This window comes from Schistocerca nitens, chromosome 1, assembly GCF_023898315.1.
Source record: "Schistocerca nitens isolate TAMUIC-IGC-003100 chromosome 1, iqSchNite1.1, whole genome shotgun sequence".
Lineage (NCBI taxonomy): Eukaryota > Metazoa > Arthropoda > Insecta > Orthoptera > Acrididae > Schistocerca > Schistocerca nitens.
The window spans coordinates 1,159,120,693-1,159,133,162 of record NC_064614.1 but is presented as its reverse complement, the minus strand read 5'-3'; the positions used below and the strand labels follow the sequence as shown (position 1 = coordinate 1,159,133,162).

General features: G+C 45.6%; 1 protein-coding gene across 1 annotated transcript in view; it reads left to right on the top strand.

Annotated features, from left to right (window-relative positions):
- LOC126232800 (EGFR adapter protein-like) overlaps positions 1 to 12,470 on the top strand; it is a 439,734-nt gene that overhangs the window by 362,987 nt on the left and 64,277 nt on the right. The window contains exon 5 of the mRNA XM_049942821.1: positions 8,017 to 8,241. Coding sequence (XP_049798778.1) covers positions 8,017 to 8,241 — 225 coding nt within the window. The remainder of the gene's footprint in view (positions 1 to 8,016; positions 8,242 to 12,470) is intronic.

The window sequence follows — 12,470 nt, the reverse complement described above, 5'->3', positions numbered from 1 at the left end:
AACAGCACCGAATGCACAAACATTGCACTCCAAAGAAAGAAAAGGAAGAGCCTCATAGAGCAGGCGTATGGTCGATAAGGACTTTGCCACATGGAAAGTAATGTCGTAATCATAATAATAATAACAATCTGAAATCACGCCTATTAAACTCATCTGCTGTGTTTAATGTTATGATGATATGTATAGTAACAACAACACAACAATAGTACAATTAGTCTATGGCATGATAATTACAATACAGGTGCTATAATGTTAGTTTAACTAACGTTACGCTAAGAATACTCTCAAATTGAAGTAATGGAAAGGAGTGTAAACAGTATCAAATTAAAACAATCAACTGCAGCCTGCAGGCCATCTATGAAAGGATACCGTTGGACGTCGAAATCTCATCATCGAAGTCGGACGTTACACAACATGGCAAAATAAGCTGCAATATGTGATCCTGCTGACTTAAGGATATCTGCCCGAGGAAAAAAATATAAATTTTTCTGTGTGCTGTTGTGATTCTACCTCAAAACATTCTCTTGTTTCCTCGTGGCCATTGAAAGAAAGAAATCTTTGTGTACGAGATAAAGTTCATCTTGCAGTTCTTCTGTGCCTCATAATTCTTAAGCTTTGCTTATAACTGCATAATCATCAGGAAAACCTTCAATTGGTATGTACTTTTGTATTGTGTCTCAATAAGATGACAAATTGGTATGTAATCATTCCTGTGTAACATTGGTTCCGTACACAGACTTCGCCAGTTCTTAAATACAGTTAAATGCAGTATGGAATATTGACTAGCCGATTACTGTTTTTTTTTTCAATATATATTGACTTTGGGGTATTGAACCGTACTGCCAACGGTTTGGTACAAGTGTGAATTCATATATATAAAAGAGAAATCTCAGTATAAATAGTCCGAACAATGGTTTTAAATTAAATGCAATTTCAACATTGGTTAAAATAGTTTTAGTTCAGGAATCTTGACGTGTCGACTATAAAGAAAGAGAACGTAAAAGATACTAGGATGCATACATTTGTAGACAGGAAGTTGCTGGAAGTTATGAATCTACGGACACCTCTGTACGATACTTAAAGAAAGGACGGTATCTGTTGATTGAAAAACGGACATCAGAATCTGAATTTCAAAGAAAGGTTCTATATGGGTGGCATTTTATAACCTCAAGTGGGTAAACCTTATGAAGGATTTATAGGGCGTAAGATCAGACACCTCATTGAAGAAAATCGCGTGGAAGAACAGTATGGACTCGGAAAGGGAATATGAAAAGCTACTTTAATATTTTTTGAGCGACAGTTGATAGGAAAATACCATGAACACAACCGAGATTTGTGGTTAGCTTTTCTGGATTTAAAGGTGTTCGGTGCTATGAGTAAGAAAAGAATGTGCGAAATACTGAAGAAACTTAGAATTCTGGGTGACAGCGTTCAGGATCAAGAACTTGCACGAAGATACTCACAGTACAATTAAAACACATCTAGAAACGATTGAAACTTTTGCCATGAAATCTGAATTAAGGCAAGCTAGAGATCTATCTCCTTAAAATTTCTCTAATAACGAGATGCAGAGAAAAGTAAAACAAAGTATAAGAGATAAAATAATATCCGTGTTTTTTGCTAGTGGCGTATGTCTGTCGAATGACTCTAAAGAAGACCTTCAAAATCAAATAACCACCTAGGTAGTAGCTGCTAAAGTATATCGTAATGAAAAGATATGGGCAACCAATGAAACATCTCGAAGTGGCGGGGAAAGACCTAATGTGGAACAAGAAAATACCACAAAAATGTAAGAGAACATCTATGAAATCTATTACATCGCGATTATGACATATTCATGTGAAATATGGACAATGAGAAGTAAAGATATCAGCAAAATTCACACAGCTGAGATAAGGTTTCTTTTTGTAGCGTGGTCGTAGGGATAAGGAGAGATAGAATCCGGAATGAAGAAAATCGAGAACAGGCTGACGTTGTAAAACTCCAAGACAAAATAATCTCGCATCTGAGACCGTATGGACGCGTAAGAAACACGTGGATGTTAACAGGTTACCAAAACTAATCTATGAATACAACTGAGGGACAAAAGAGCAGATCTCAGGTGCAAGGACATAGTGAAGTTATGTTTCATCTTTAAGTTAAGAAAACTTTCGTCTTTTGCAATTTGCAGTTTTATTCTTGAGTGCCAGACATGTTTCGTCTATTCATGTGCCCTGTTCATGGAACCGTTTGTTGTTATACACTCCTGGAAATTGAAATAAGAACACCGTGAATTCATTGTCCCAGGAAGGGGAAACTTTATTGACACATTCCTGGGGTCAGATACATCACATGATCACACTGACAGAACCACAGGCACATAGACACAGGCAACAGAGCATGCACAATGTCGGCACTAGTACAGTGTATATACACCTTTCGCAGCAATGCAGGCTGCTATTCTCCCATGGAGACGATCGTAGAGATGCTGGATGTAGTCCTGTGGAACGGCTTACCATGCCATTTCCACCTGGCGCCTCAGTTGGACCAGCGTTCGTGCTGGACGTGCAGACCGCGTGAGACGACGCTTCATCCAGTCCCAAACATGCTCAATGGGGGACAGATCCGGAGATCTTGCTGGCCAGGGTAGTTGACTTACACCTTCTAGAGCACGTTGGGTGGCACGGGATACATGCGGACGTGCGTTGTCCTGTTGGAACAGCAAGTTCCCTTGCCGGTCTAGGAATGGTAGAACGATGGGTTCGATGACGGTTTGGATGTACCGTGCACTATTCAGTGTCCCCTCGACGATCACCAGTGGTGTACGGCCAGTGTAGGAGATCGCTCCCCACACCATGATGCCGGGTGTTGGCCCTGTGTGCCTCGGTTGTATGCAGTCCTGATTGTGGCGCTCACCTGCACGGCGCCAAACACGCATACGACCATCATTGGCACCAAGGCAGAAGCGACTCTCATCGCTGAAGACGACACGTCTCCATTCGTCCGTCCATTCACGCCTGTCGCGACACCACTGGAGGCGGGCTGCACGATGTTGGGGCGTGAGCGGAAGACGGCCTAACGGTGTGCGGGACCGTAGCCCAGCTTCATGGAGACGGTTGCGAATGGTCCTCGCCGATACCCCAGGAGCAACAGTGTCCCTAATTTGCTGGGAAGTGGCGGTGCGGTCCCCTACGGCACTGCGTAGGATCCTACGGTCTTGGCGTGCATCCGTGCGTCGCTGCGGTCCGGTCCCAGGTCGACGGGCACGTGCACCTTCCGCCGACCACTGGCGACAACATCGATGTACTGTGGAGACCTCACGCCCCACGTGTTGAGCAATTCGGCGGTACGTCCACCCGGCCTCCCGCATGCCCACTATACGCCCTCGCTCAAAGTCCGTCAACTGCACATACGGTTCACGTCCACGCTGTCGCGGCATGCTACCAGTGTTAAAGACTGCGATGGAGCTCCGTATGCCACGGCAAACTGGCTGACACTGACGGCGGCGGTGCACAAATGCTGCGCAGCTAGCGCCATTCGACGGCCAACACCGCGGTTCCTGGTGTGTCCGCTGTGCCGTGCGTGTGATCATTGCTTGTACAGCCCTCTCGCAGTGTCCGGAGCAAGTATGGTGGGTCTGACACACCGGTGTCAATGTGTTCTTTTTTCCATTTCCAGGAGTGTGTATGTGATAAATTCACAGAGCACAGGTTTCCTCTAGTTTTCTAAGCTTCTACTGTGTATATATGGCAGATGTAGAACAACAAATGGTTGCATGAACGGGAGAAGAAAATGAACGTCACTGAAGCTGCGTAACATGAATAAAATGGTTCAAATGGCTCTGAGCACTATGGGACTTAACATCTGAGGTCATCGGTCCCCTAGAACTGAGAACTGCTTAAACCTAACTAACCTAAGGACATCACACACATACATGCCCGAGACAGGATTCGAACCTGCGATCGTAGCAGTCGCACGGTTCCGGACTGAAGCGCCTAGAACCGCTCGGCCACCGCGGCCGGCGTAACATGAATAGGCGAAACATATGTGGTACTAAAGAATATAATTTTAGCTGCTAAAAACATAAATTTTCTTATCTTTAGGACAAAACATAATTGAAGTCAGCAGCTGAGAAAAGTGGCTGGAAATTTAACATTATGGCGAAATCTGATATCGAGCAGAGTGGGCATATCTGACGGATCATCGAAGGCAGAGAGAAGTTTAAGGACAATTATTGGTGAAGAAGCTTCGTTTGTCAACTCTTCGGACAAGGTAAACAAAATGTTGATGACACTTGGCCGTTAAAGCGATTACGCAAGCACAGAAAGGACACCAAATTTCATACGTATATGTTGCTAGTCACATGTAAGAAAAAAGAGCTATGTACTTTTGATGATCTTCAAATACAGTAAAACTTGTTGGATGGGTACTTCAATTTCACGATGTTTTGCAGTAAACGGTTTCACTACGCTTCGCAGGAAAACAGTAAGTGGCTTACTTCTCTTCTTTTTCTGACGGTCGCAGAAAGGTTTAAACTTGATGCCTCTCTGATGGAAGTGAGAAAGAGTTGAAAATGGTTCATACGCATTCGTACGAAGGTAGCTATCAACTTCCTGCTCATCTGAATTTTTCTAAACCAGGAGGAGTTTCGATTTACTAGCTCGATCGCAGCGTAGTAGATTATGATGATCAAAAAATGTAATTACACACTTAAAAATATCCTGAGGCAAAAATAGTACGGCAGTACAGAAACTGAACCAGAAACTGACAACTGCAGGCGGTACGGGATGATTCAAAAATTTTGCGGGTATGTGAGTTACCTAACACTTTTCACTGAGGAACATTACTTCCCAGGTGGCGTAGCTTGGCAAGTAACTGCAGGAGTGTGCGTCTGCGAGCAAAAACGTCAGGCAAAAATGGAATCGGAAGCAAATCCGGCAGGTTATGGGCACGGAACAGATGTCGTTTCGGGATTACCAGAAGATAACTTCGTCTCCAATATCCTCCCTTCTCAGTATTTTCGCAGATCTCGTCGCGTGGGAATGGGAGCCACCCGATACATAATCAGCGTAATCTGTATCAGCGTCTGTAATCGGCTTACAGAAGGCAAGGAAGAAAAGAAATACGTAATAAGTCGAGAAGGATCTAAGGATGAGGGAAAGGGATTGGGGGGGGGGGGGAGGAGGTGGCTGCGAAGCCACGCGGTGACACATCGATCTGGCGAGACGAGCTCCGAGAACCGATAACAGGCGCCAGCGGTTGGAAGGCATCTCGTGTCACGGCCAGAGAGCAGGGCGCGGAACTGTACCAGGGACACTCCGTTTGGTGATGAAATGGAAACGACAGTGAAAATGCGACGAAGCTTTACGCAAATGTTTTGGGCAGTGTCTCTAGTATGTCCATCGATCACGTCAGCTTTCTTCAATTCTGTGCGAGCAGTGAGCACGTAAAGGTGCCTAGAAAATACTGTCGCCCGCCAAGTATGAGTGCTGTCAGATTTCGCCTGATTTCGAGCTGCCCACGAAACATAACTGTCATGTAATACCTTCTTCACGACACTGCAGGGGGGAATGAAGACGCTCCAGCAGCGTTCTCAATGGGAAGTGTTTGATCACCAGCCATACAGCCCGAACTTGGCTCCCTCAGAGTTTCATCACTCCTCACACGAATTGTTGCCAGTGAAGGCAACATTTTGGCACAGACGATGTCGGAGCGGCCACTATGTAGAGAAGTAGCTGGAAGATGTAGCTAACAGTCGCAAATGAGGCATTTTTGAGCTTCACTGTAATTTCTATTTCGCGACTGATCGGACCTTGATAAACGAATAGCCCTAGTACAGGCGATAAACGACGCAGTATTTCCTACGTAGCAGTAAGAGGGTCTGTTTGGGGGGGGGGGGGGGGGCACAAGCAGGCAAGCACGCGCCTTACTGACGGACACTCATCACTTTCCAGGCAAACTGCTGAAGCTAGTGCTTTTCCGCTTATTCCATTATTTGCACACAGCGGACAAAAAATGTCAAAGCGGGAAATACATCTAATACCTTGTAAAATCACGTCTATCACGGAAAACTTGCTCGGTTCGATGAAGAAAAGAGTCGACAAGCATGCTACATATAGCCACTCATTGATCCTGTGTTGTTATGGTCTTCAGTCCAGAGACTGGTTTGATGCAGCTCTCCATGCTACTCTATCCTGTGCAAGCTTCTTCATCTTCCAGTACCTACTGCAACCTGCATCCTTCTCAATCTGTGTAGTGTATTCATCTCTTGGTCTCCCTCTACGATTTTTACCCTCCACGCTGCCCTCCAATGCTAAATTTGTGATCGCTTGATGCCTCAAAACATGTCCTACCAACCGATCCCTTCTTCTAGTCAAGTTGTGCCACAAACTTCTCTTCTCCCCAATCCTATTCAATACCTCCTCATTAGTTACGTGATCTACTCCCCTTATCTTCAGAATTCTTCTGTAGCACCACATTTCGAAAGCTTCTATTCTCTTCTTGTCCAAACTGGTTATCGTCCATGTTTCACTTCCATACATGGCTACACTCCATACAAATACTTTCAGAAACGACTTCCTGACACTTACATCTATACTCGATGTGAACAAATTTCTCTTCTTCAGAAATACTTTCCTTGCCACTGCCAGTCTACATTTTATATCCTCTCTACTTCGACCATCATCAGTTATTTTACTCCATAAATAACAAAACTCCTTTACTACTTCAAGCGTCTCATTTCCTATTCTAATTCATGCAGCATCACCCGATTTAATTCGTCTACATTCCATTATTCTCGTTTTGCTTTTGTTATTGATCCTGTAGGTAACCAAATTGCAGGAAAGCTGATTGCTACATCTGACTCTGTGGAATTGAGATGTAATTTAGCGGCCCGGGCTGGGCGCGATGGGCGCGGAAGTGCTCGACAAATCGTGTGGTCATGCATGCAGCCCCGTGCAACACGGTTATTGTCGTGTTGGTCGTCCCTAGCCACTATACTGCTGATGGTTGTCCATATTCCAACTGCGAACATATTTCATGTAGGGTGTAAAATGAAACACCCTTCAGCCTCGTAGTTTCCAAACTTTTATTTGGCTACCAGTTTCTGCGATTTACTAACCCATCTTCAAGCTCCTGACCCACGTGTAGGAAGATTCTACTTGGGTTCTGTTCAAAGTAGGGGCCATCAATACTGGTGTTAGTAGATTTCTGCTTGCTATAGCGATATTGCCGGCCGCTGTGGTGGAGAGGCTGTAGGCGCTTCAGTCCGGAACCGCGCTTCTGCTACGGACTCAGGTTCGAATCCTGCCTCGGGCATGGATGTTTGTGATGTCCTTAGGTTGTATTGTATGGTATTGTACGTTAACCGGGGACCTAGAAACGACGGAGAGGCTCTGTCCCCGCCGCAGCCGCAGTGGTCCACGACCCCACGACGACTACCTCAGTCCACTTCACCTCCTCGCCGCCCCACACCGAACCCAGGGTTATTGTGCGGTTCGGCCCCCGGTGGACCCCCCAGGGAACGTCTCACACCAGACGAGTGTAACCCCTATGTTTGCGCGGTAGAGTAACGGTGGTGCTTGCGTACGCGGAGAACTTGTTTGGGCAGCAATCGCCGACATAGTGTAACTGAGGCGGAATAAGGGGAACCAGCCCGCATTCACCTAGGCAGATGGAAAACCGCCTAAAAACCATCGACAGACTGTCCGGTTCACCGGAACTCGACACAAATCCGCCTTGCGGATTCGTGCTGGGGACCGGCGCTCCTTCCCACCCGGAAAGCCGTGCGTTAGACCGCACGGCCAACAGGGTGTCCTTAGATTACTTATGTTTAAGTAGTTCTAAGTCCAGGGAACTGATGACCTCAGATGTTAAGGCCCATACTGCTTAGCGCCATTTGAACCATTTGAACCTTTCGTGTATTTCGTAACGGCTGTTGTCGCCTCAGTGCCTGTTACTTTGGACTTGCATGCATGTCTGAAGGAACATTTCATCGTAATTCAGAATAACACAGGCATTGATTATCGTGTTCCACAGAAGTCGGGTGACGAGCTGGAGATGCGCCCACTGGGCGGCGGCCGTTCGATGGCGGCCCTGACGGACGACTCGCCGAGCAGCGACGAGAGCAACTCGCCCACCGACCTCAACTCGTACCGCCGCCTCGGCGACAAGCCGGCTCTCGTCAAGCGGCTGGGCCTGCAGGGGGGTGGTGGGGGTGGCGGGGGCGGTGGCGGCCACTCTGAGGACAGCCGGCCGCTGCTGGCCGCCGAGCACTGCCCCCGCGGCGCCTCCACCCCCGCCGCCGACGCCAGCAGGCTGCCCCCGGGCTGCGACAGGTAAGCAGACAAAATGGGTGGATCACATCATGGAGAACACCTTGTAATACGAGGGTATTGATTTCTCAAAAATTTACTTATTGTCTAATGTTTTTTATTCCAGTCTTTGATCACAATATGAATTCCTTAGACGATGACCGGTCTCAGTCCGTAATGACCATCCGCAGATCTTTTTAACGCCATGTCCTAAAGTGATAAGGCAATAATGACATCGTCAAAACGTATAAATATAATCAGCATAGCATATTTACAATTTGTACAGAAAGCAGATGGCAGTTATAAGAGTCGAGGGGCATGAAAGGGAAGCAGTGGTTGGGAAGGGAGTGAGACAGGTTTGTAGCCTATCCCCGATGGTATTCAGTCTGTATATTGAGCAAGCAATAAAGGAAACAAAAGATAAATTCGGAGTAGGTATTAAAATCTATGGAGAAGAAATATAAGCGTTGAGGTTCGCCGATGACATTGTAATTCTGTCAGAGACAGCAAAGGACTTGGAAGAGCAGTTGAACGGAATGGACAGTGTCTTGAAAGAAGGGTATAAGATGAACATCAATAAAAGCAAAACGAGGATAATGGAATGTAGTCGAATTAAATCGGGTGATGCTGACGGAAATAGATTAGGAAATGAGACACTTAAAGTAGTAAAGGAGTTTTGCTATTTGGTTCAAATGGTTCAAATGGCTCTGAGCACTATGGGACTCAACTGCTGAGGTCATTAGTCCCCTAGAACTTAGAACTAGTTAAACCTAACTAACCTAAGGACATCACAAACATCCATGCCCGAGGCAGGATTCGAACCTGCGACCGTAGCGGTCTTGCGGTTCCAGACTGCAGCGCCTTTAACCGCACGGCCACTTCGGCCGGCTTCTGCTATTTGGGGAGCAAAATAACTGATGATGGTCAAAGTAGAGAGGATATAAAATGTAGACTGGCAATGGCAAGGAAAGCGTTTCTGAAGAAGAAAAATTTGTTAACATCGAGTATAAATTTAAATGTCAGGAAGTCGTTTCTGAAAGTATTTGTATGGAGTGTAGCCATGCATGGAAGTGAAACGTGGACGATAAATAGTTTGAACAAGAAGAGAATAGAAGCTTTCGAAATATGGTGCTACAGAAGAATGCTGAAGATTAGATGGTTAGATCACATAACTAATGATGAGGTATTGAATAGAATTGGGGACAAGAGGAACTTGTGGCACAACTTGACTAGAAGAAGGGATCGGTTGGTAGGACATGTTCTGAGACATCGAGGGATCACCAATTTAGTATTGGAGGGCAGCGTGGAGGGTAAAAATTGTAGAGGGAGACCAAGAGATGAATACACTAAGCAGATTCAGAAGGATGTAGGCTGCAGTAGGTACTGGGAGATGAAGAAGCTTGCACAGGATAGATTGTCATGGAGAGCTGCATCAAACCAGTCTCAGGACTGAAGAACACAACAACAGCATATTTATATGTCTTGACGATGCCATTATGGCCTTATCACTTTAGGACATGGTGTAAAAACGATCTGAGGATGGCCATTACGGACTGAAACCGGTCATCGTCTAAAGAATTGATATTGTGATCGAAGACTGGAATAAAAAACATTTGACAGTATTGGATCACTGTTTGTATAAGCGACCATGTCGCAGTTGGTGTTACTTATTGTCTGTTTTTAAGAAAAAATTCTCAGTCATAAGTTGCCTAACAGAATTTGATGTCAGTCTAGATTATAGGATTGTATAAAATCGTGACAATATTCCGTCCCATCCATTCAGCTTCAGATCTAAATACGTGAGGTGCAAGAGTAACCCACCGTTGTTGTTATATGGCGTACCATGCAACTCTGCTTACAAATTCGAAATTAATTCGCTAAATGCGAATTCCTTGACTTCAGTTGTATTGGGTATAGATACACTTCTCAAAAATGACATGTGAAAAATTGCGCTGGACCGGTATTCGAATCCTTATTTCTCTCCTATCGCGAGATGTCGCCTTTACCATTTCGACTATCCTTGCACCGTCTCCGGGCGTACTCGACCTTCCGTATGTCAACCTATCTGCACTCTCGCATCGTAGTTTACTGTATTCATCCCCTGATGCCAGCAACATTAATTGGATTCTCGCAGCAGCGGAATCGAGACAACGAGGAATCGAGACCAGTGCTGTGGTAATATTTGCACGGATCTCTGAAAGAACAGATACTGTTGGTGTTCCACTGCTGTACGGAAAAATTCTAAAATAAGTTTCTTGTTGTTGCTGTTAATGACATAAGTCCCATTACTAGAAAATGGCGTAAAGGCCGAAACCTTGGCCTTAATTAAATAAACAGCAAAACACTCGAACGGCGGTGTATTCATTTAAAAGTTACTGAATGACTGTTGCTCATCGACACCTAAAACTGTTTTCTAAAATAATTCGCGAGATGCGAACTCCTTTCAAACATGAATGTAAGCACTTGCTGATAGATTTTGCTGGCTACTCGAAACCGATCGTAATTTTAGAAACATATGCAGTCAAGACAAACATTAGAAGTATTAATTATCACCTGGAAGAAATCGGAGTTCTAAAATGAAAATTATCGATGGCTTTATCCCTCTGCACATATTGGTACTCCAGTGCGATAAGTCTTTCCCAACGGTGGACGACCTCGGTTGCGGCAGACTGCATGATGGCCTTTCAGGAAACTTTCGCCTCGAAAATCATGTTGTACTTTTGGAAATGCGTACCACGCAATGTGTCTTTCATCCGAGGAAATAGGAACAACTTCTTGGATGTCATACAAGGAGAATACGGGAGGAGAGGTAAAACTTGATATCTCAAAAAAGCAGCATATGTCACTACATCCTGCGCAGAATGATCTGGGGTATTGTTGTGGAGCGAAAGCTCCTCCTCGACAACTTACCACGACTTCAACGCTTCACGTCGTTCGGTACTATACTCCTTTGATAGGTTTTCCCTCTGAACGCACACGAAGTTAATCCCAAAAAATACGAATCATGACCGTGATCGTAGACGATTGGATCTTCGCGCCCTCAGGGGGGGCCGAGCGGTTCTAGGCGCTTCAGTCAGGAACCGCGCAACTGCTACGGTCGCAGGTTCGAATCCTGCCTAGGACATGGATGTGTGTGATGTCCTTACCTTAGGTTTGGGTAGCTCTAAGTTCTAGGGGACTGATGACCTCAGATGTTAAGTCCCATAGTGCTCAGAGCCATTTTTGGTTGGATCTTCGCATTTTCCGGCGGTGTGAATCTACATGGATCCACTGCTTGCCCTTTTGTGTCGTCGTCGTATTAATATACCGAGCATGGTGGTAGGACGTCGGAAGACGTCATCTGGCCTGGACTGACACAGCTGTAACATTTTCGCTGCTTCCTGGACTCACCAAGTTTTTGGATGATTGTGAGCAGTCACGGAAGCTAGCGGACAGCGACCTTTGTCATGTTCTAATTTTTGTGTTAGATGTTGAAAACTGATCCATCGCTGTTTCTCACATTTACCATTACCATCCCCATTGCGATACGCCGGTCGTCGAGCACCAGCAAGTTTCAGATCAACGCATACTTCTCTGCAGAGTAAAAATTATTCTGGAAATGTTCCCTTAGGCTGTGGCTAAACCACGCCTCCGCAATATCCGTTCTTTCACGAGTGCTAGTTCCCATGAACCATGGACCTTGCCGTTGGTGGGGAGGCTTGCGTGCCTCAGCGATACAGATGGCCGTACCGTAGGTGCAATCACAACGGAGGGGTATCTGTTGAGAGGCCAAACATGTGGTTCCTGAAGAGGGGCAGCAGTCTTTTCAGTAGTTGCAGGGGCAACAGTCTGGATGATTGACTGATCTGGCCTTGTAACATTAACCAAAACGGCCTTGCTGTGCTGGTACTGCGAACGGCTGAAAGCAAGGGGAAACTACAGCCGTAATTTTTCCCGAGGACATGCAGCTTTACTGTATGATTAAATGATGATGGCGTCCTCTTGGGTAAAATATTCCGGAGGTAAAATAGTCCCCCATTCGGATCTCCGGGCGGGGACTACTCAAGAGGATGTCGTCATCAGGAGAAAGAAAACTGGCGTTCTACGGATCGGAGCGTGGAATGTCAGATCCCTTAATCGGGCAGGTAGGTTAGAAAATTTAGAAAGGGAAATGGATAGGTTAAAGTTAGATATAGTGGG